General features: G+C 32.9%; 1 protein-coding gene across 1 annotated transcript in view; it reads left to right on the top strand.

Moving 5' to 3' along the window:
- The window catches only part of LOC143257646 (synaptogenesis protein syg-2-like), a 46,917-nt gene extending 34,278 nt beyond the window's left edge, over positions 1 to 12,639 (top strand). Inside the window, exons 11-19 of the mRNA XM_076516690.1 lie at positions 202 to 510; positions 935 to 1,213; positions 3,789 to 4,097; positions 4,613 to 4,894; positions 7,376 to 7,555; positions 7,975 to 8,114; positions 9,058 to 9,142; positions 9,668 to 9,762; positions 11,499 to 12,639. Of these exons, the coding sequence (XP_076372805.1) occupies positions 202 to 510; positions 935 to 1,213; positions 3,789 to 4,097; positions 4,613 to 4,894; positions 7,376 to 7,555; positions 7,975 to 8,114; positions 9,058 to 9,142; positions 9,668 to 9,762; positions 11,499 to 11,795 (1,976 nt within the window). The 3' untranslated portion in view covers positions 11,796 to 12,639. The remainder of the gene's footprint in view (positions 1 to 201; positions 511 to 934; positions 1,214 to 3,788; positions 4,098 to 4,612; positions 4,895 to 7,375; positions 7,556 to 7,974; positions 8,115 to 9,057; positions 9,143 to 9,667; positions 9,763 to 11,498) is intronic.
- Positions 12,640 to 26,269: the final 13,630 nt, after the last annotated feature.

A 26,269-nucleotide genomic window follows, 5' to 3' on the forward strand; every position in this document is an offset into this window, starting at 1 on the left:
TAATGAGAAAGTTAAAATGTTTATATATTTTCTATTTTAACCATGGGTTTACTTCTGTATAACATTCTGAATGATAATGAAAGTTATACAATATCAGGAAGGCTATAAATACAGTTAGTATGTTCATAACCCAACCGTTTGATTGTATAGATATTGCAAAGCTTTGATCACAGTATCAAATTTCACTTTTCTCTTTTGTAGACAAACCAGAGTTTTTGGAGCCATTAAAGCACGTTTCTATCGTAGAAGGCGAGTCAGTTGCTGTCAATTTGTCAGCTATAGGTAATCCCAATGCAATCACGTACTACTGGTTTCGAGGCGGTGTTCGCGTTCCTACCCAGGAAATGACTTTAACAAGAAAAAACGGTCATATTGTAATTCCACGACTGAGAGCAGAGGGCCCTGTGCTTCACATTCGAGAAACGACTCGGAAAGATTCAGGAAACTATTTCTGTGTTGCTCAGAATACTGAAGGATCATCGAATGCCACAGTAGAGTTCAATGTTTTGTGTAGGAGTTGAATACGATTCAATATTTTGTTCATCCGAAATTGTGTAGTTAATACTTAATTGGATGATTCTCAAAATACGATAATACAATAATTTTACACTGTAAATGAAAAACAGAAATTAGTTGTATGGACTTTTCTCTAGCAGAAGTCTATATTTTGATATGAAAAAGTATCAGGCTGTTAAATTAGAATTTGTGTACCTGAAAATCTTAATTTTTATTCTAACTGAACAAATGATTGAAGCAGTACGTTATTTATTTAAACATTCACGATGTTCAAAAGAAACTTTTACTTTGAAACAAATAAGAAATAAGATAAATAAGGTTCTTCATTAGCGTTAGGTAATATTTTAGGACTGAAAATGTTTCCTTTGGGTCTGAAACATAGCAGCTGTACATTAAATTACAGGTTGTATATTTTCAGATCCGGCTATAATCCTTAACTTAACGGAAAACCAGAGTGTTACAGAAGGAGAGAACGTTTCCTTGGAATGCTGGATAGAAGCCAATCCTATAGAATACAAAACTGTAATGTGGTATAAACACGGATCGTCAAAGAAACTCCCAAGCAAGTCTTTCCTTTTGGGCAGATCTCTTCTGGAATTATTTAACGTGACCAGAGAAGCAGCTGGAAAATACGAATGTAAGGCCTTTAATGGAATAGGTCAAACAGATGTGATGGATGTCGAAGTTATTGTGATGTGTGAGTAACCATGTCCGAGATTATCATGGTAGTTGTTATTACAGTCACTTGTGTCCCGGCATGGCCAAGCGTGTTAAAGCGTTTGACTCGTAATCCAAGGGTCGAGGGTTCGAATCCTGGTCACATCAAACATGCTCGCTCTTTCAGCCGTGGAAGTGTTACAATGAGACGGTCAGTCCCACTATTTGTTGGTAAAAAAGTAGCCCAAGAGTTGGCGGTGGGTGGTGATGACTAGTTGTCTTCCCTCTAGTCTTACACTGCTAAATTAGGGATGGCTAGCACAGATAGTCCTCGAGTAGCTTTGCGCGAAATTCAAAACAAACAAACGCACAGTCGATGGAAGCGATGCAATGTTTACAATGTATAGTGTGTCAGTATGGTATGTAATCTATCTATAGATGGAAGCAAAGCAATGTTTACAATGTATGGTGTGTCAGTATAGTATGTAATCTATCTATAGATGGAAGCAAAGCAATGTTTACAATGTATAGTGTATCAGTATAGTATGTAATCTATCTATAGATGGAAGCGAAGCAATGTTTACAGTGTATGGTGTGTCAGTATGGTATGTAATCTATCTATAGATGGAAGCGAAGCAATGTTTACAATGTATGGTGTGTCAGTATAGTATGTAATCTCTCTACAGATGATAATATATTTACTGATTCTCTGGATGAAATTCACTTACACAGTTAAATGCGGCAAACTTTTTCTTATATTAATTTATTTGTTTTATAATTTTCGCGCAAAGGTGACTATCTGCACGTAAGTGTCTCTAATTTTGTAAAGATAGGCGAGAGAAAAGGCAGATATTAACAAAACCACCTTCTTTTGAGCTAATCAGGAACGCCTATATACAGGTAACTTTTATGTAGCCTTTTCCAAAGAAAAAAAAAGTGAAACAAACGCACTAAAATAAAAAAATTCATAGCGTATTTTACGATGGTAGAATGCGAACCACAAACCTTCGTATTCACAATCAGGTTCCGTTACTCAATGCGACACGTCCAGCCCAGTGTTTGTTATTTAAATATGTTTATTAAAAATGCGTTAATCGATTTGTCCAGCAAGTAAAAGATCACGGAAAAAATACCACTTTTGAAGGGTGGATAGGTTGAAACCAGTTTACGAAAGTTAGTGATATTACGTACGTTTAATTTTTTTTTAAATGACATAGCTGATAAAATTACAGATTAAGTAAAAATATAAATCTAGAGGTTTTGAGCAATGTTTATAACATGGGATTTTTACTCTACCTAAGTTGACATTACTACCACGATCAGTTAATTGTTTGTTTTTAGTTAAGCACAAAGATACACAGTGGGCTATCTGTGTTCTGCCCACTGCCAACCACGGGTATTGAAACCTGGCTTCTAACGTTGCAAGTTCGCAGGCATAAAGCTGTTCCACTGAGGAGAGGGGCGATCAGTTAATTGAATGTCTATAAATAAAACCATATGTGGATATATTTCTCGATTTCCTCTCGTTGTTGTACATGGCTTGTGGACGGTACCAAAATGGAATGAGAAATTTAAAGATCAGAAACAAATGTAGTAGGCTCAGACTAAGGAAAAAGAGAAGAAAAAAAACTTTTAAGAATACTTTAATTTTTTTGTCTATTATTATAATGAAAAGCTGATATAAGCTCCAGCATCAGACATATCCCTCTAAGACGACACAACTACTTTTCTAACATTTTTTTTCAATATAAGCTGTTAACGTTGACGACTTTGGCCGATTCGATTTTTGAAGAATTTTAAAAGTCTGACGTATTATGACGTGGTTATTTTAGTGATGTTGAGTTTGACTAATATATTTTATTTGTATTTGTTTTACGCAACATTTTATAACTTCCTACTGGTTAACATTTGGCAGGTAAAAACGACACAAACAATCCTCTAAGACTTGGATATACGTTACAGACTGAATGATACGTATCTATTGTTATTTAACTGATAAATACACAAATGTACTACAGTACTTCTATCTGACAAACTTGTTGTATTTGAATCATAATTTAGTTTCATGTAAATACTGTTGAGGTACAAACTTCTTGTTTGCGTAAATTGAAAATCTATTACACTACACATGATATAAGTAACAGATAATTATGCTTTCGTCTGAAATAGTTATCTGCTTTCATTTTGTCTTCAGTTCTTCAATGTTGTTTTCTCCAAAGAAATGGTGAACTTCGTTAAAATTATCTAAATACCTTGATAAAGCTCTTAAGACGTGTTTTTTTAACACTGTAAGTAGCAAACGAAAAATTATTAAGAAATACTGCGTTAAACCATAATTGCAAACCTTTAACTTTCGAGAAAGTAAGATTTATTTCATTTTGAATATTAAATGAAGCGAATTGCCAATTTATCTCAGGCAATGCGTTCTTTTTATGTCTTGTGGTTTTATTAGAAATTGATGATCGTTGCTTGTGTTCTTATAATGATTTCTCCGGTTTTTCATAAAAGTTCAAAAAGACATTAGTTTTATCATAAGATTTATAAAAAATGAGTTTATTTTTCACCATTTTTCATTAGTTTCTCAACTTTCATTGAGCTGCTTTTTTCTGTCATAGACAGGCCAGTAATTCTGCAACCTGTAGTTTGGAAGAAAGTTGCCTCGCGAATAGGTGGCGCTGCTACAATAAAATGTACCGTTGGTGCTAGACCTAATGTTACATTTTCATGGTATCATGGTAATCAGCTAATTAGCTGGATGTCATCTAACTCCAATTACCAGGTTGATTATCAAAATAACGGAAAGACGGTTTGGACAAGTATTCTCCACATCAAAAAAGTTCATTCTTCGACGTTTGGAAACTACACTTGTCGAACAGATAATTACTTGGGTCATTCAAACACGACATTGGAGCTTGTGCGAGCTCGTAAGTGTATTCAATACTTCTGTATAATATTTAATGTAATTTTTCTTTCCATAAACGTACAAGGTTCAGTGTTGTAAACGTTATCTTAAACGTTACTCAACAGGATCTAGAAGTTATTAAGTAGAGTTTGAAATTAAAATACACGTTTTGCTTTCTAGTCCTTATAAAGAGTTATATTGTTTTTTTTTTCTGTTTTTGTTTGTGTATTAAGATAGTGTGAAAGCTTTATTTTAATGTTCATTTAACATTTACAGTTATATCTCTAAGAATGTCTTTTATCCATGTAAACCGCATACATGTATCTACATATTAAAATGTAGAGTTTATTAAATTGTGTACACTGTAGCTTGTTCTTTACTGTTCCTCATTTAAAGGTCTTAATATACTTCTTGAGAATAAAAAATATTGCTCCGAAATAAGCTCTATACAGGAATAGATAAACCCTCTTGAATTCCTTTAGGTTAATAGTATTTTTAAAATATTACAAAATAAAAATTTTCTCTTTCCTACACCAGGTGTTCCGAAAATGCCAAGAAAGGTTTCTGCCTCTAACATTACCCATAATTCCGTTATGGTCTCTTGGGAGCCAGGTTTCGATGGAGGTCTTCCACAGACATTCAATATTAAGTGGAGAGAATCTGGACAAAAACAACGTTATAAATCTAAAAACACAACCTTTTTAAAACATCTTATTCGAGAGTTACGTCCGGAGACGGATTATGAGATATTTATCGTGGCTTTCAATGAAGTTGGAATAAGCGACAGAAACGAAGGAGAACTGAAAGTGCATACGAAGCGTAAGATCATTACTAGTTTGAAGGAGAGAGAAAAATTAAGCAATTATTTATGTAATTTTTTATTCATCTTTGAAAAACATTCCTATTTAGGTTTCAAGAAAGTTTAGCTACCAACAGGAAAACGTATTGAAAAAACTGTGTAAGATAAAACCCCCTTTGGCCAAGATGTCAAAGGTACGGCCACGTAAGCATAAAGTTTCGATGAGTCACGCAGAATAAAGTCAGTGTTTGTATTCTTTTCTAAATCTAGTTTGCCCACACTTAGTTTTTGAATCAGATTCCCACTCATAGTGGAAGGTCTACAAAAAGTTTGTCAATATATTTGCCTTTGCTGCCTTTTACCTAAACTTACATTTCCTGATACTAATCGTTACTAGAATATAAATACTTTTAAAAAATGTTGTTTTCTTTAGAGATTAGTACATTTAATGATAATATGAAGGCTTAGCAAATAGAGAAAAACACAGAGTAATGTGGGTTTTATGTGATTTCACATTATGATCCCAACTAGAGTTGTGTGTATTACGAACAAGTTTAACTTCTAAGCTAGGGTATCAGCCATAGCTATAATTAACTGAGCACTGAGCACTAAGCACACAGCGGGTATCAATCAGCAGCATCTGCAACTAATGTAACAACTTGTAGCTGAATAGTGGGACATATCAAGACACACGATTGTGTGTAGTGCGGATAAAAACAACCTGCTGCAGGAAAAAATATGTTATTAATAGTATCTTGGACTTTGTTAATCCAAATTATCGCGTATTTTTAGCGGATATGCTCTACTGGACTCTTACTTTACATACCAAGATCAAGGTAAATCATTAAGAAATATCTGATACATAACATCTCCAGTTTCTATAGAGTTTCTTCTTACATTTTTCTTTCTTCGCACCAAATGTACGGAAGCTTTATTTGATAGGAAAATATGCTTACACTCCTACGCAAAAAATCATGCAAGCTATCGGTCGATCTAAACTTTTTCTGTAGCTTTACCTAAAAGTAAAATTTGACCATTTTTACTTTTTATTATTTGGATTACAGATGTCTGATTTAGAAAAGTAAAACTATAGGATGAAAGGACATGCGGATACACAAGTATCGATTTTGCCAAGGAAACTAGGTTATCAATTTCTAGTTCAAATTTTCAAAAGAATCATACGGTTAGACGGTTATTAGTTATTACTCATTTCCAATTTCTCAACAGAAATTTACTAACCTTTTACGAAATCCTGCTAAGTAAAGAGTGTTTAGCGTCACTGATATTAGCTGAAGCAAATGACATAAATAATGATGCTCTATACAGTTCTCCCGATTGTATGAGGGTGATGACAAGAAACTGTTAATCGAAATTCCATTGCGTTATTTAAAAGGAAGTTCTTATCACTGGTTCAGAAAGGGAAATTCTTCTACTAGATATGTTAAATATCTGATTCGTTCTGTAAGTTAGCGAACTCTTCCGAATAATAGACTTGCAATTCTAAAGCTAATGTTGGTTACTTTTTTATTTGCTGGGGTTTGTTGGTAACAAGAATGAAGTTACAACTGGCGGTCAAACTGGTAACTACACTTATAGCATTGAAAAGAATTTTACAGCAAATATTCATTCATTACTTAGCTAGATCACGTTTTCTTGTTCAATGTAGGACATGACGGTAGGCGAAGCAAAATATATTTTCATTTCAATCTTTTTTTGGCCGCATCTTTGTTTTCACACCTAAGGAGTTGTTTTTTTTTCATTATTATATCACCTAAAGTTGAAAGTGAAATGCATGTTCAACTAATACTTTGATTATTTTGATAGGCAACCCAGCACACTAACTACTAGTATATGTCTGGCTCAGACAACTTAAACTAGATTAAAGAAAGTTATTTACAAGTATAGCACTAACACATCAATATTGAAAGCCACACGAGTTTCCTCTTTTTGATACATACTGAAAAGAATTCTGTAATAAATGAAGTGTACTCAGGTTGTTTCAAGTGATAATGTTAAACATAATGACGTATGAAAACACATTAATCAGAAAACGTGTGGAGATGTTTTCATAATATTAAAGTCAATCTAGAGGCATGTGTAACTAGAACCAATTTTCCGTCATCTGAAATTCCCCATATATTGTAATATAGACACTAGCCTGTAATTTCCAAGAAATTACAGCAATAATGAGATATGTAGGTATTTATGTTGTTACTTATTTTAAAGTATTATTTTCAGTTAATTCAGGGAAAAATGTATATTTAATAAGCGTTGAAAAGTTTACTCTTTAATTAGCCTTTACGTCGTGTATATGTTTCCAGAGAATTAATGCAATATCAAACTTAGAAAATTAATGTATTTACGAAGTTAAAGTTAACACCCTCTTCAACCGAGGAAAACATAAGACCTAAAATAGAATAATTTGGAAGGTTTGGTCGATAAATGACCTATTCAGTTCACTGATGCTTTCAGATACAGTAAGTACGTTCTGTTCTCTACAGCCGCACCAGCAGTGGATTCTACAAAAGTTGTAACTAATGGAATTGAAAGCAAGAAGGCTCAGATTTCAAGGGTTGTGTGGATGGCTTGTGCTATCTGTGGTGCTATGGTTTTTGTGTTGATAGCTTTGACCGTGATATGCTGTATTCGACGACACCAACGGCTGAGAAGATGTGCTGAAGGTGAGAAGCGGTAGTGTATGAGTGAAGAAGAGTTATTCCTAGTGATCCATCTGTTTGTACTAAATGTAAGATTACGAACATCATTATAACAGGTTACAAAATACCAATGTTTGTAAAAAAAATTCCAAAATAACATCGTACAGTATGTGTATGTTAAAATTCACAAAAGTTTGGGTGAAAGGTTGATCCTGATATTTGTGCTTAATCATATGTCCTTTAGTTAAGCAGCATTGAAATATCTAAGAATAATGTGTAATGAAATTAACTTTTGTGTAATAAGGGGAAATAAAACATTACTTTTTCAACGTAATATTCAATACGGTTGTTATTGATCGTTTTGCATAAATTGCTTTAAGCTCTATTGTCGTGGATTTTTTTCCAGTGTGAAAGAAAAATATATGTTCGATTTTTTCCTGCAGTTGTTTTACAGCTTCAACGTATTAGTCAAAACGAGGAAGACTACAAGCCATTGGATAACACCGACGGTCATCCTTTCTTCCTGTCGGGAAGAACAACGCAGAGAATCGTGGAAGAGCATGAAAATTCGGATAATATTCAGGTACTTTTATCTTACTGAATACTTTTAAACTACTCTTTATATATAGTTTTAAAAATATAAGAAAATATTACAATATGCTGTAAATTAAGCTAATTGATTTTGTTACATAACTTTTTAACAGCTGACGAGGAGTCGCACGTAGTTTATGATGTGTTTTCGTGCATTCAGTATATGGTGCAAACAGTCCACTGATGTAGTTTTATCAATTTTTTTTTAATATAATTTCAAGCAATCCTCGAGAGTTTAGGGTCATTATTTTTGAAATATTTGATGATTTTATAAAATTATTAACAATATGAATGTCTAGTTGACACAATAAAAATACAAGTTAACCCAAATTCTAACATATACATTAATTGCACGTTTGGTTATATATGATTTTGTTATGAAGGATATAATTCGATATTTATTATTGATATTCTATATTAATACATATATATAACTTGTATATCTGTATACACTATTCTACTTACTCGTAAACAAGAACACACTTCATTCTTACAAAACTTTATGTTGTTAAAATACCAGATCTGTGAAGTGGCCATCAACTGAAAAATCTGATAATTTTTTAAATGATAATATAAAACACTTCACACATTCGCTTGCCAACTGAATCCCAGCAAAACTATTAACTCCCATTTTTACTTATCTCCTGATGGAACAGAGGTAAGTCTACCAAATTTCAACGTCCCAAATTCGCAGCTCGATTCCTCGTTGTGGACACAGCAGATAGCCCAGTGAGGCTTAGCGTTAACCCACACAAAATCTATTTAGAAGTTCTCCTGTTTTGGTAATGCATCAATCTTCGTTGACTATTGTTAAAAGTCCTGCTTTTGTTCTTGATTCGAAAGTTGACAATTTCATATACCGTCAAACAACAGTTTCTTCATTCAAAATATCCAAAAGCTCGTTTACATTTATAAAACTTTATTAATTGTTTTAGCTTGTAGAACACGGAGTGTCATGGACTAAGGATTCAAAAAAGGAAGAAAACCAGAATCCACGGACTTCCAAATTAGAAGAGTGGGGTAAGTGATATAGTGGTTGAAAATAATCGTTTCTCACGTTCTCTACAGTTTATTTGCTCCTTTTTCTTTGGTCAACTCATTTTAAGAATTATATATATGATATAGGTTCGACAAATCTTTAAATGATCATTGTTTCTCTTTATGAAGATTATTTGTATTTCAGCCATACTGGATATGATATAATATATTTATAAAACATCGATTAAATACGATTAACATATTTAAAAAAAAACTTTTTAAAGAAAACAAATATAAAAATTATATTTGATTCACTGTGGTGAAAGTAAGGCAAAACTTCTTCCAAATTAATGAATATGAAACAATAATTATGACTAATTTATCACTCTGATTGCACAGAGATTGTTTTCCTGTATCTCTCTTTCTTATATTTCATTTCCATTTTGGAAGTTCGTGATTTGTCAGTTCTCGGTATATTGAATTTGTAATGCATGGATTTCACATACGTCTATTCCCTGTTGTTATTGAGTTTAGAATATAATTTCACATACGTTTATTCATTAAAAGGCGACAAACAAATACGGAAGTTGGGAAGTTGGGAAAGTTTGAAAGAAGATGACCACTGTCCAGATATTCTGAAGCAGTATTCACGCGTTTGTAAAGTAAGGAGATAATCACGATTTTTATTTAATTAAAGGAATTTCAAAAATAATAAATATATTAGTGAATTGAAAAATGCAGTCCACTCGTCTTGTAACAATAGTATAATATTGTGTTAACGTGCTTATCCACTCGTCTTGTAACAATAGTATAATATTGTGTTAACGTGCTTATCCACTCGTCTTGTAACAATAGTATAATATTGTGTTAACGTGCTTATTTTCTTTTTTTATAAAATGAACAGATTAAAGTCAAACCCATAATTATCTAAATAAAATAATTTTGAGAATTGCAAATCAATAATATATCTTATTTTAAACACACTTTCTACCTGTCAAAGACGGACTGGCTTGGGATGTATTATTAAACCATAAAATTTGTAGAAAATTCATGCTCCTATATAATGTGCTATATAGAGAATTCGGTCCAGTGCCGGTTTTAAGGGATAATTTTTAAACATTATGCTTACCTGCGCGAACAACGCCAACTTTTTGTGTGGTAACTAGCATTCGGTGTTTGGTAAGTGTTCATTTGGTTGGGTGTCTTAATTTAATCATATATTGTCTTTGCTTTCATTGAATTTCCATTTTTTTCTAGTGAGATGAATTCGTTGTCAGCTATAAAAAATCTATGAGGCACCATTGTGATGGGAAAATTACGCGATGGAATTTATTTACTGTTAAACATTTCGGATACCTAATCCTAAAGAAACAGTGTATTGTGACAATAATCTGCACACATAGAAAGGAATAATGGAGTGATAGAAAAGAAAAACAATTAATATATTGAGTAATAATATTGTGACCTTTCATATACATGTCGTTAAGGCGTTTGACTCGCAATCTTAGGATCTCTGGTTAAAATCCCTGTCCCACCAACCATCCTCTCTCTTATCGCTGTGTTGGAGTTATAAAGTGACGGTCAATCCTACATTTATTACTAAAATAGGGACGGTTAGCGCAAATAGCCTCTGTGTAGCTTTGCGCGAAATTCAACAATAATATTGTTGTATAATTTGTGAAGTGCAGCCTGGTAGTAAATTTGAAAAAAATATAACACTAAAAATTGGTTCTCGATACACGCGTTGTGCAGAACTCAGTTCATTGTACAGCCTTAGGCTCAATGGCAAGTAACTACTTAAGGGGAGATGTATATATTACTATGACTAGTTCACGTTCGCTGTTACCGAATGGCTTATCACTTTTCCTTCCCAAAAACATCGTTAATAATGACGGTAGAGTTTATTCAAATGCCTCCACTCAAATATTTGTTTTGTAGTTTAATAATAACCAACAGAAACAACTCATAGAGTCGAACTTTCTTACTAACTTGACATCAAAGTAAGATATCTAATATCTAGTTAAAATATTCACGAGTAAAATATGTCATTATAGTGTCTACTTAAAAAAAAAAGTCGATAGTAATGCATTCCTGTATGAGATGGATTAAAATTGACACGAGCAAACTACCTCTGTATAGCGTTTTATTAAATCGTAACGGATAAGGTAACTCTGAAATTAGATTACTAAAAGTAAAGTATCTGTCTATGACGTTTTGTTTAAATCGCTACCAAAAGAATAATGTATAACTATATTATGTGAGATATGCAAACATTTTAGTGCAAACGCAATATCCTAAACTTAGTTTGTTGTTATCTTATACCATGTATCAATGATACGTATCTTTAATCTTTTATTTATTTGTATATCTACAAATTGAGGACATTTTGTTATTTCAGGATTTAACAGAAAATGTGTTATTCCTCTCTGAAAAAGAGTCCGCAAAAGATTTGCACTTTACCAGTAGCGCAGAAGAAGTGTCGAAGAGTTTGCTCCATGACTTTCAAGTGCGAAACGCTTCAGAAAGTACAGAAACTATGCCGAAATATGCAGAACTAGGAGGGTTTCCTGATCACCAGTCCTGTGCATACGAACCTCTTTTAACCTCCCACATTAAAGACACACAGGGTATAAGAAGCTGTGGACAAACTCCCCTCGACTGTATGGTCCTTGAATTGAAAAGCACTATCAAGTGATATTGTCTCTCTGCGTTCTACAAAAAATATACCAGCCTTCTCTAGCAGTTTTAATGCCCCCAAAATTGTAAAGAGAGAACCAAGTACTCAAATGTAGTGTAAACCTGTAAAAAACTTTCGATCAGCCCAACAGACATAAGCTAGCGTAATTTGGCTCATTCACGCTAGAAAGGATGATGTTCCAAAGCCAAAAATTCGTTTATTTTCAGTCTGAGGAACAAACTGGATGCTGAGGTCATGTGAACTTATAATAAATACAAGACGAAAATACCCAAGATAAGGATCGTATAAGACCTTATTATCCAAGTTGCCAGACTCACCTGGCCTGAATTTAAAGTTCAACTGTAATCATAAGTTTGAAAACATACATGTGAAAGAGATGTGAATAAGAGATTATTCTTGTAAGGTTACGTTCTACAAGTTTCGAAAACAAAATCGAACTGTTCAAAAGTTAAAGTGTTTACATTTCTGAAAGAACACCAGAATGTGAAGCAAGATGAACATTAACGGACTGTGCCCTGCATAATCCGAATAGAAATGACAATCTTTTATGTTATGAACTTTGTAGTTTTTGTTACAAGTTCGTAATGTTCCTTGATCAGACCAAGTCTTCCTCCGCAAATCAATCCTCAATACTGTTTGAATTTTCTGTTTATTAGCTGAGAAAAACGCCTTGCTTAACCTACTGTCCAGTAAATCTGGCTGGTATTTGTTAGTGTTATACTTGTATTTTGTGCGTTTGTGTGTATGAAAGAAAATGGTTATATTACTAACTGGGATTTATTTGTCAGAAAAAATATTTATAGGAATAAATAAATATATATATATATACGACTTTAAACTTTTGTTGTTTTCTATGGAATATTTAAAATTTAACCAAACATCCACGTAAATCATAAATGCTCATTTGGTGCTATAATAATTTAGACACTACACAACAGATATTTGGGTTATTAATTTCAACTACTGATTACAGCAAGTATACTGTTCTTAAACTCGTTTTACATAGTTTAGAATGCATTGCTGCGTCAGTTGGGTATGTATTTATCTTATAGCAAATCCACATCGAGTTATCTGCTGAGCCCACCGAGGAGAATCGAACCCTTGATTTTAGCGTTGTAAATCCGTAGACTTACCGCTGTACTAGCAGGGAGCTTGTCAGTTGGGTACCCTTGCTATTAGCGATATTTTAGATTCTAATTTCTTAAATCGGGGCCAGAACTTTCAACTTTCATTTCATAGAAAGTAAGTGCATACACAAATGGAATGTAGCATATGTGTGGTTACATTGCTCTGTGCTAATGTTTTGACGAAAACAATAAAAGTATATCTTATAAATTTAAATGATCATAAACACTTCAGCGTCAAGTACTCATCTGTATTACCATTACAAGAAGCACGTATAGAGAGTATTAAACAAAGATTATGAAATACATTTGTATATGCTAATGTAGGTTGTTCAGGCTGAGGAAGTGAGCCTTAGAGCAATGGGAAACATGCTCAGCACTTTGGGTTACAATAAATTCCAGACAATGCAATGACATCACAGATGATTGCTAGAAAACTTAAGACGTCCTTTTCTACAGAAGAACTTCTATATGACTGGTGGTAAGCCTAATAAAATATCCTTTTAAGGGAACTATTACTCGTCTTTGAAGATGAAAAACTCGCACAGAAGAGTGTTTCAAACAAGACAATTCAAGACAGTTCAGTATAACTATGACTGCAAAGACCATTCAGTAAAACTTGTCTTACATTTTGGAACCGTTGACGAAATAATTAATAATAATTTGAATGAATGAAAGCTTATAACTGTCCTTCCATGGTTCTAATTTAGATATTGTGTCCATGAAATGAGAAAGACCGTCGAAAAAAAAAATCACAGTAGTTTCATTTAACGACATACATGTCAAGTCTCAATGAAGTTCCAATGGACCTTAAAGCTTATGGTGTGTTTAAACTTGATCACTGAAGCCGACGTACAGTGGAAAGTATGTCAAGATAAATGTTACGGTGCACATTTTGTGTCCGTGTGGCAAAAATCAAACTAAGCAAGATGGTACTATCATTAGCAGGGTTATTTTGTTTATTTCGCAAAACTACAAATTGGGTTGTCTGCTGTGTACTTACCGTTTGTATCGAAGCACAGGACCTGGAACATCGTTCTTATAAAGAGTGATTAACTCATACTATTTGAATTTTGTCTAACGTATATTACAATATAAGTTTTCAATTAAAAACAAAATTCATGTATTAACACCACTTTAAAACAATCATTCATAGAGAGATTATTTTGAACTACGTAATATTATTAATTTCAGCTCTTATGTTCTCCAAATAATTTGTACTTTCGGTTTTTAAGTCCATTTTACTTCAACATATGCCCCCCAGTGGCTCAGCGGTATGTCTGCGGACTTACACGCTAAAATCCGGGTTTCGATGCCCGTGGTGGGCAGAGCACAGATAGCCCATTGTGTAGCTTTGTGCTTAATTCAAAACAACAACAACTTCATCATATAGTAACCTAAATTAATTTTGGTATGTGAATAACGTTATGGCATTTCGCCGTATTCGTCATTCGATATTATTCAGCGGACCTACTGTTAAATATCATTTTAGCACACATATAAAATATGTGTTTGTATTTACGACAAAGCTACTAAGGTTGTCTCCATCTTTCCTAATTTTGAAATACTGACCAGAAAAAAGACAGCCAATCATCAGCTCCCAGCCACTAACCATCCACGTTAATTAATTAAACGTCACTTTTATAACATAACGTAAAGGAAATATTTTGTAATATCGCACAGTTTCTAATTAAGCTCGCCAGTTCAAAAATCTAGAGCGCCACTTAAAAAGGTATTCCAAAATAAATACCGGGCCTGAAAACATTTCAAAACAAAATGATTCCTTCATTAAATATTATATGAACAAGTTACATAAATACAGATTAAGGCTATGAATATTTTAAGTTTGTTTCTGTAAATACGTAAACAGCTATAAAATTACGTGGTTTGTTTTAAAAGGAGTTTTGAAATACAGTCACCTAATTTTAATGAATAAGGTAAATAAAAAATAAAGGGTCATGAGCTTCTGCTTCTTAATGTTAATTATAAATTAATGATATTATGTTTTTCTTTGCTGGAATGAATGGAAATGATTATGAGGCAGCTAAGAAGAGAGATCAGTAGCCTTGCTGAATGTCGTATAACCGTTTTCTTTCTTTGTGCTTCAAGAAGTAAAGAGGGCTTGATGAATACCACATGTCAGTATACTGTTAGGTAGAAAAATTCCGCGACTGTCAAGCTAAGAATTAACTATACTCAGAAACCAGTGATAATTTGTTCTGCAACGTGGCGTTGAACACAAGGCCATATGGTACATCACATAGTACAATGAAAGATTTATGGGCAGGTCCTTGACTGACGAGTGGATCATGAGTTTGTTTTGAAGAAGGTAATTGATTACCTGGCTCTAGCAGGTCGGAGCGTGTTTTTGTGTTTCAAAGTTATAAATGAAAGTTTTTTGTTTTTTTTTTTTTTTGTAGCGAAACGGTTCTACCAAAAAACCTGGATTAGAAAGAGAAGAATTAACTACAAAAAACCCTTAGATCTTTGTTAGAGTAAAAGCAAATAACGGATACAAGATTCTCATATACGCACAGTTTTGGTTTATGAAAATGATTTCATAAATTACCTGAAAACGAAAACTGTTAAAATTAAGAAGAAAAAAAGAAGGCAGTTCGATCTTATTCAATCTTGTAAGTTCTCTGATCTGCGTACTAACTTTTTCAGTGTGAAATTCAAAGATCAACTTAAAAATTTAAATCACTTCGATAAAGAAAAAGAATGAGAAAATGTAAAAAAAAAATAATTGATGAAACTTTATCATTAAAACTTGGTTTTTAAGAATTTCACGTTATTTTATCCATTGCTTTCTTCAATTCCAGGCCAACTTGCTTACTATGTTTATCCAGAAAACCTGAATCAATACGTCTCCAGGCTTTTATGTTTGTGACGAGCCTGTTATAAAACACCTTTTTTTTATCTTTCTTTAGATTTCAATATATTTGGTATTTCTGCCAAGTAAATGATATTTATTTATTCTCAAACTTACAGCTGACCGATGGATTTACCAACATTTTTTTAATTCATTCTTCTTGGTCCTATACTTGTTTAGTGGAGTTTTTTGTAGTAATCTTTCTTCTGGGGCTACTAATTGTCTCATAAATTTGTAAAACAAAATATTTTTACTGTTCTTTCTGGGCTTCTAGTTATCTGATGGATCTGTTAACAAGGCATTTTTACTGTATATATATTCACACTTCTGATTGTGTGGTGAATCTGTCAATAAAAACTTTTAAAGTTTCTTCTCGGACTTCTTGTTGTTTATTGGACCTGTTTAAAAAGTATTCTTTTTTTTGCAGACTTCTAGTTTTCTGGTGAATGAGGAGCAAATGATGTTTTTACTATTTTACTGGGCCCGGCATGACCAGGTGGATAAGGCAATTGACTCGTAATATGAGGGGCGCGGGTTCGAATCCCCATCGCACTAAATATTCTTGCCCTTTCAGCTGTGGGAGCGTTAAAATGTAACGATCAATCCACTATTCGTTGGTAAAAGAGTAGCCCAAGAGTTGGCATTGGGTGGTGATTACTTACTGCCTTCCCTCTAGTCTAGTCTAGGGTCAGCTAGCGCAGATCCTCAAGTAGCTTTGTGCGAAATTCAAAACAAACAATATTCTACACTAAACTTTTAGGAATTAATCATAGTATCATTCATATTTCAAAATGTGGCGTAACATTAAGAATCAAAATATAGATTTACTGTATGTTATTGCTTAGCGGCTCTTGACTTGACTGAAATGCTCAACAGTTTCTATTGTGTAAATGAATATCATCATTATAAATCTTGTTCAGCTTCTTGTACTTTAAAGCTTTCATTTTCAAGGTAAGTTATCTTTATTAGTTAATTCGTGTATGATATTCAAAATAATAAAATGTTATTTAGCATTCAATACCACGAGTACTTTAAATAGAAGTAAATCTTTATAACTGTATATATTACTTTAATAGTAATTTTTCGCTTCCAGAGGTCGGAAATTGATTTATCAGAAAGATGAAAATAAAATGCTATGTCGTAGTTTTCAAACACAATATACCAGAAGAAACATAAGAATACCAGATTGTAACCTAATAAACAGATGCACCAATTAAATTACTTTAAGAATATTGCTGTAGTCCAATTTCACTTATTGCGAAATATTGCTCAAAGTCCACCAACTGGTGATCCGTAACTAACGGAGTTAGGTTACATTTTTCTTTCTTGGTTTCTCTTATTTTCAGTATGTTGATATCGTAAGTAACCGAGCACTACTACGATAGTTCACTATTGTAAGTTCAAAAAGTACACTGAACCAATGTTTGCATCGATCGGATCACTACAATCTGAAGCTCTGTGTTTGGAGAATTTGAGACCGCCTTTCTTCCAGATCCAAATACAGTAAAAGGATCACTGTAAATGTTGTCACGTTTCCTTAACATCTTCTCTCAGTCTTTCTATATAAGCACACACACACGCCCGCATATACACGTACAACAAATCTTTGGTTATGATATGTCGCACATACACCAAGGTGTTTCATTCCGTTATTTTGTTGGAAATCTTATTGTGGTTTGAGAGTGTCAAGATAAACAAAATTTATCTTTAACAAAGATGTAAAATTATACCATTTGCTGAAGAACCTGGAAGCACATTATTACTTGTTTGTTTGTTGTTGTGAAGCCAAAGCTATCTGTGGGGTGCCCACCATGGGTATCGAAAACTGTTTTTTTAGAATTATAAGCGTTTTCACTGAGCCATTGAGGGCATCATATGTTATGCATTTAATTTACAATTTTGATGTTAAAAGTGAAAGTAGCGTGTAAATACAGATTTATTACAATATTGATAAAAACAATATAACATGTGTTAGTAGCTACAATAATTAATACAAAACACCAAAATTCAGTCATTTGTAGAGAAAATGACATATCCTGTGATGTCAATGTCATGTATTAGGTAAGGTAATAAACCTGTGATGCTAATGCCGTGGCTTTGTTGAAATAATATACCTCTGATGTCAGTTCAACGACAAAGATAAAATGATATACCTTTAATGTCAATGACATGACTTAGGTGCTTATTTGAGATACAATAGCTTTTAATGTGCCGATTTGTCTTTGGTTAAGCACAAAAAAAACATAACGGGTTCCTTGCACTGTGTCCAGTTCATGAATAAAATTCCCAATTTAAGATTGACACTGACTTACCATGAGGTTCAGTTTTAAATGGTAAATTGGAAACCCATTCCTCAACTGTAATTATTTACTCTCTAGACTGCATGGCGAAGTATTTTAACAAGTTGTACAGATAGACAAGATTGGAAGAGTTGAATTTCAGGACAAAGAAGTTTTATTCAATCCATATAAAAAGGAAATAAGTATTGATAACAAATAAGAGCGGTAGGTGAATTTATCTTGAAATACATAAAATATAAAAGTTATTTTTTCTCATTTCGAAAATAAATTTATCTGTTTTGTTGTTAAGCACAAACCTAAATCAGTGTTTCAAACGTGAGATGTCGAAACGTGACATTTAGTGTTAAAGGTTATTAAACTTATTGCTGAACCCCCGAGAGTGAGGTAATGGAGTAACAATATAATATTGCACAAATTGATTTACTCTTTGAAGAATTGTACAAGTTCCTATTTTTAAGATAAAATTCTAGTATGTCTTGAATATATATTTCAATAAACCTGTCAAAAAGGTCATGGGAATTTTTAGTTAAATATATTTCTGGAGAATTAGAACATTATTTCGAATAAATACAACTTAATCGCAAGTTTTTCTGTGAAAATATAAAATGTGTAAATTAAAAGGCGTGTGTGTGTGTGTGTGTGTTTTGTTTTAGCAAAGTTACATAGGACTATCTGCTGAATCCACCGAGGGGAATCGAACCCCTGATTTTAGCGTTGTAAATCCATATACTCACCGCTGTACCAGGGGTAACAAATTAAAAGGCAATCTAAGATTAAAATCCACTGGCTTTTTCCAGTGATGCGAGCATTTAATTTTTCAAAATGCAAATTGGAGTGATTTAATTAATGCATCACCACTTTCCAGCCGAATACAAATCATAAGATATACAGAAATGTTTTACTCACTTGAACTGACTTATTTGCTTTAAAATTGCTTTTTGTAAATTTTAATGAAAATCGATTACAAGTTTGAGGCATAAACCAATCGATCATTTAAAAACGGTCGTAATCATTCTAGTGGTATCATTATGTACTACTCTGCAACATCACAGTTTTCATTACAACAAACTTCGGGAAGGCCACGATCATCTTGACCAGTTTTCCAAGGACCCTCCCCTAGATGCAAATATCAACTTCCAAGACTACTCGTAAGCAGACTAGAAACACTAAAGTCTACTAACGTCATGAGGCTTTGAAGATATATGATTGAAACAGTTTCTACGGTTTATTTTGTTATATTATATATATATAAAATCAAACAGTTGCTTAACTCAAGGTGTGGCTGCTGTAAATTTTTGACTGGTATGCCTCCTTTTATTTCAACTTAATATCTTGTGAATTAATGATACCAGGATATATATATATATAAAACCAAGTTTTCTTGGGTCGAAGGGTTCTTTCTCGTAACCATATTTTTAAAATTTGCGGATAAGTACATTATTCTAAATTAATATGGGTTTTGATTTCGGAGCCTGATATAATAAATGCTTTTCTGTGTTAATTTTTCGTTTCTACGAAGAATAGTGAAACTTAATTTATTCAAAAAATTATGGCCTTTGTCTCTACATTGTTTAACAATTCTGCTGTACTAATGTCTTTCAAATTGTGAGAAATTATCCATGAATCAAGAATAAAGGCGCTAAATATGTAGCAGTGATACAGCGCCTTTATGCGGTAATGCATTAATGTCAACACATTATTTATGTTAACACTTTATACACAGTTTTAAAGCTGGATTTACTTTAATTGATATTTATTTATAAAGTATTAGGCTAGTTTAATAAAATTCATAAGATTATATGTGAAACTGAGAAATTTTTAAGTGCATATTTCATAAAAATTGATGTGTGTTTTTTATAAAGATCTTACTTCCGAACAAATATCTAATAGTACGTTTGATACTATACACATTTTACATGTTTGAATTTTGATATTGTAAACTCTATTATAAAGGTATACAAGAGACCTATATTTTTTTAAATGATATAACTTCGAATACCTCTATGATAAACAGGATAGATATATATGTATATATAATTAAGTAGCTGAATGTCAGAAATAATAATTATTCAATAAAAAGGTTTAAGATGTGTTTGTTTCACCTAACGACACTTTAATACGCACATTGGACTAAATGGTGCTATCAAAGACCCCGAGGATTGAAGTATCTAGTTTTAAAATATCAACGAGGAACATGACAGGTGTAATTAGCAGTGTTCACCACCTGAATGGCTTTCTCCAGGTAATAATTCAACTGAAAACAGATTAGTTCATGGGGTTTTATAATACATCCACTGCTATAAATGTGGATCCGCAGCCAGTTACATTAACCACCATTTAAATAACTATTTCATACCGCCACAGTCGTGGACGAAGGTTATGAATGTAATAGAGAAAGGTATGGTTGTCTCCAAAAACTTGTTCCGAACATAAAATTTCCACTTTTTGCTCAAGCAAACATGATTTGCTGTTTTAATATTTTGTTTGAAAGTTTTAGTTAGTTTTGACTAACTGATTTTAAAACAAACTACATCCGTATTTGTGTCAGATTTGTGATTTGTAGTAATAAAGATATTGCATTTATTTGCAGTTAGTTAATCATAAGTTTGTAATAATTTCATAATATATACTATACATACTTATTATTCAAAAACAATCTTTTGTTTTTGCTGTCGTGAAATACGATTGATGAAGTATTAGATGAATTATTACTGTTTTAATGTGCTTTGTATTCTGAATATATATGTATAGGTTCTATTTTCTGTCAAGTGTATGTATTTGGTATTCGAAATGTTCAAATTAACGCTCTGCTAAGAAAAAACGACACTTTATTCCTTAATATGTGCGCTCTCTTTTCCAAGTCCATATATTAACGAACTGAAAGGAATTCTGATAATCTTACTTGTGGATTGAAACAATGTATTCTTAAGACGGCTAGTATAGGTATTAAAACTTTAATTAAAATAAAGTACAGAATCAAAATCCATACTATATAAACCACACTGACAAACATAACTCCAACTTTATTTATAAAATACAATTCAAAAATTACCATGACTTCTATGTTAAATAAATAAGCAGAAAAATGGAAACCAGATTCAAGAATAAAACACCTTTGCATGTTTTTAAACACTACAAGTCAAATAAGTCAAACAACCATAGGAAACACCAACATACTAAGTAGGGAACCAAATACAGATAAACGCAAAATCAAAGAAGCCATATATATATACAAGAATTCAAACCCAAATTAAATCAATATAAAGGCACACCTTTATACCTGTACTAATTAATAAACCAACATCTAACTACAACGCCCCTACAATCTCCTACCCGTTTACACTCTCGTTCCTAAGACATGTGTCCAGTATCGATCAGTTGCAAACTCTCTTTGTTAACCCGAAGATGACCTAAGGTCGAAACGTTGTTCTGTACTTTAATTAAAGTTTTAAAACCCATACCAACTATATTTATGATAGAATACATTTTTACTTCAAGAGGATTCATCGTCATCATGGAGTGGTTTGTAACGTTTTTCGCGTTCTTATGCTAATGGATTTCAGCTTTGTATAGGTCTTTATGTTAGTGGATTAGTCCCCCGCTGGTACAGCGGTAAGTCTACGGACTTACAACGCTAAAATCAGGGTTTCGATTCCCTTCGGTTGACTCAGCAGATTGCCCGATGTGGCTTTGCTATAAGAAAAAAAAAACACCCATGTTAGTAGATTGAAGTTATTTTCAGATTGTGGCGTGTTAGTGTAGTAAAACGTTCCTTAGCTTAATTATATGAAACGTCTTTATGCTAGTGGATTGTAACATTCTATGTCTTCTTGTTAAGGATTGATATTTACTTGTTTGTAGCACAAAGCTGCTCAATGGGCTATCTGTGCTCTGCCCACCACGGGTATCAATATCACTTATTTATTGGTGTGAGTCTGCAGAGATACCTCTGTGCCACTGGAGGGCAAGGATTGCTATATTCTACAGATTATGGTGTTCATGAAATGAAATATTATTTCCTCTCTTTTTACCATACATCAGGATGTAAATCCTAAATTATATCATTACCACATATTTTATATTACATGATTAATTACATAATAAGCAACGAAAGCAAGCAACGTCTGTTTAAATATATCATTTTCCTAATTTAAGGCTGAGCATAGGAGTTGAGCATTTATATAAACCTCTTGTATCAGCTATATGAATTATCTTTGTTATTCTGAGACCTAAGTGCAGCATTGTACTTCTAATCCCAGAAGTTAGAGAGTGCTAAGTACTTTCTTATTTCAACTATCGTACAGTGAAATTGAATGATGGAAAATTATGCTTTAATTCTAAACAACGCCTACTTTTATGGAAAAGTTCGTCAACGTAATATTGATAATGCAAATCATCACACCATATATGTTTGTGCGTATACATATTAGCGGGAAAGGAATTCCACGGAAACTTTACCAGTGTCAGTAGATTGATCATTTCGTTATATTAACAGCATATATTTACATATTAAAACATGTTTAGCTGTTAATATCGAAACTACGCCCTGCGAATTAAAAAAAACGGAATTTGTTTAAAGCTTTCACATCAATTAGAACTTCAATTATTAATTTTGGTGATTTGAATAATACATGTTTCTCGTCAGAGGTTAAATAATAGCATATAACCGAAATTAATAAAACAAGTAAAACATGTTAAGTAATAAATAGAATATAATCGAAATATATAACATAGTTAAAACATGCTAAAATCCGTTTGAGGCTCCATTATGTGGTCAGCGTTTCGGAATGTAGCCGAAACGTGAACCACATATGTACTTATCTTTCTCTCTGTTCACATATATATATGTGATTAGATGTGCGCTCTGAAATAACAGAGGTTTTACATTACTCGTTTCTTCTCTTGCACAAACAATATATAATGGTTTGGTAGCATTTATGTTATATTTTTACGTTTCTCCAAACAGTAATCTGATTTACACTGATACCACGTATTTCCGGACCTCACGGGAAATGTGAGGTATTTCATGAAAACCACGTGTTATCACCTTTTTTTTTTTTGGGGAACTAAATGTGGTTAATGATAAAAAGAAATTTAGAGTTTTATAGGTTAATGAAACACACAAACGTAAGGTTTACCAACACACAGGCGAATGGAATGGAAATATTATTGCAACAGATATTTTCTGTAATTTGTATATTTTAGAAAGAGATAGCCTATTAGTAAACCGTTTTTATTTGTTTTTTTTCAAACATGTTCAGAGATATTCTCCATTTAAAATAAATTACCAGTTTCCACCCTTTTGACAAAAACAAACAAAAATTTAACTTCCATTAGCAGTTTCTTGGGAAATTTTAAACTCGGAATTCTTGTTAAAATGTGATAACGATATTCTCACAAAACTACGTAAGAGTTATTTGTGCTAGCAGTCCATAATCTTGCGCTGATAGACTGAACAACCACCGCCAGTACCTTGAACATCCTAATCAAATAGTGGACTTCTTTTGTTACTCTAATAACGCATCTACGGTTCAAAAATACCGATCACGATCTTGCAACATCGGGACGCGAATTTGAAACCTACGATAAAGTTCTGCACGCTAATCAATAATGTACGCCCTTCCGTTTTGTAAAGCCTTTTCATATAACATACTTCCCACCCACCGACCCTTTTCAATTCTATTGTATCTCGATGAGACAGCGGTAAGTTTATGGATTTACAATACCAATACCCGGAGTTCGATTCCCCGCGTTGGACACGGCAGATAATCTAATTCGGCTTTGCTTGAACAAAATACAACATAAAGTCCATTAGATGCCTGCGATATTATTTATTGTATTGAATTTAAACTTCAAATGAACTGCATTTGCATTTTCTACTTCCATTTATAAGACTTACGTGATTCATACATTTTTCAAATATTATCGAAAGGAAAGGAAAGTGTTTAATTTTAACAAGTCAGAGGTATCATAAATACGGTATAAGACGTTTTCGCGTTTTTAATCCTCTCAGAACAGTTACAATTAACTAATATCTTCAACAGTCCTGTTGAATTTGCTTCTCTGGAACAATGAACTTTATCTCTCGCATTATCAGGATGAACATTGAGGTAATTATGTAAAGTTCTATTGTCGCGTAGCACGTTTACGTTTTTAAGATACATTGATTCGTTACTCTAATTGTACAAACAAATGAATATGCATAAGTGATTTTGTTCATCGGAATCGCATCACATAAAAGCAATATTTTTCATGTTTTACTTACTTCATACATAACATAAATTTTCTAACCTTAAATAATGAAAGTCGAATTTGAGGAACACGTACCAACTTTGGTATGGTTGTGTCATACAATTTACCCGAAGATTAAAATATATAATTTGTTAACTCCAGGTGATAATGAAGAACAGCATAGATTTCTTCGAATTTACAATCAAACTTGACTTTGATAACTATATTAAGTGTTGACTAAAAAAAAACCCATAACAATTTCGTTTTGTTTTTTGAATTTAGCGCAAAGCTACTCAAGGGCTATCTGCGCTAGCCGTCCCTAGTTTAGCAGTTTAAGACTAGATGAAAGGCAGCTAGTCATCATCACCCATCGCCAACTCTTGGGCTATTCTTTTACCAACGAATAGTGGGATTTACCGTACATTATAACCTCCTCACGGCTGAAACGGCAAGCATGTTTGGTGCGACGGGGATTCGAACGCGCGACCTTCAGATTACGAATCGAACGCCTTAACCCACCTGGCCATGCCGGGCCATCCATAGAAATAAATCACAAAGTAGCTTAGAAATGCTAGTTACTTGAGCAATTCTCTTGATAGTGTAACAGCGAAACTTTGTCGAAGTGTTTTTACTATAGTACACCATTGCAATACTTAATATTTATGTTAGTTCGCTGCAAGAGTTAGTCTTGCAATAAGAAAATCATATACAAACTGATATTTCTTTTTGTGTGTACGATACTTACATACTCAGGTAAAAAAAACTAAGTAATGGAATATGAACATACAATTAAGTCAACTTTGATTCCAATAAGTAGAAAATCAGAAGACGCATAATAAAACAAACGTAATTATATGTTAGTACCTCGAAGTATTGTTCATTCTTTTCAAATAAGTTTTCAGAGGAATTCAGTGTCTCTGAAACTTAGTTCATAATTATTCGTTTTGTCTTGCTTTCGTGCCAAGAAGCAGGAAGTGGGTGAAAAATACACAGAAGTCAAAATATATTTTAATATTTACATGAATCTATACTTACACTGTGTTCTTCTGAATACTTGATGAACAAATGAATTAAGAATTGAAACGTTGTTTATGGATAACATGGGTATCATTGAAGCACGCGAACCATTCTTTCTTTTGATGGATAGGAAGTACCTTTCATGTAGATTCTTACATGATATAAGTACACATTCAGAGATTGAAAGACTAATGACATTATTTTCTTCACTAACAAAGAAACACGTGTGTAATGACACAAGATTAACGATTTTTAATTAACCAGAAAACTATATCTTGGTACTGTTCCATGAATTCAATAAATATAACTGCACGTCAAGTAATTGTATTTTTAAACTGCATGCATTTTATTTTTTAGTGGAAAATTTCATATAACACACCTACACAGGAAAAATCAAACAGAACATAATATGCAAGGAAACTTCACTGAGAGGTTAGCACAAGCTGTATAATGAAAGGACATCCTGCAGAAAATAACTGTAGCTGTATAATGAAAGGACATCCTGCGGAAAATATCTGTAGCTGTATAATGAAAGGACATCCTGCAGAAAATATCTGTAGCTGTATAATGAAAGGACATCCTGCAGAAAATATCTGTAGCAGTATAATGAAAGGACATCCTGCAGAAAATATCTGTAGCTGTATAACGAAAGGACATCCTGCAGAAAATATATGTAGCTGTATAATGAAAGGATATCCTGCAGTGAATAGTGAATACCTGTAGCTGCATAGGAAAGGATATATTGCAAAGGGTAGTCTGAGCTGCAAATAACCCTTGGCTCCTTCGATCAGCAGTTTCACGAATTAAGCCTAACCCTTATATTTACAACGTCGTCCCTTTTACAAAAAAAAGAAAGTTAAAAACACTCTTTGATATTGTTTTCTTACAAATATTTCAAAATCTTATAAACTACTATTTAATTCTATA

The sequence above is a fragment of the Tachypleus tridentatus genome, chromosome 7, assembly GCF_004210375.1.
Source record: "Tachypleus tridentatus isolate NWPU-2018 chromosome 7, ASM421037v1, whole genome shotgun sequence".
NCBI classification, from domain to species: domain Eukaryota; kingdom Metazoa; phylum Arthropoda; class Merostomata; order Xiphosura; family Limulidae; genus Tachypleus; species Tachypleus tridentatus.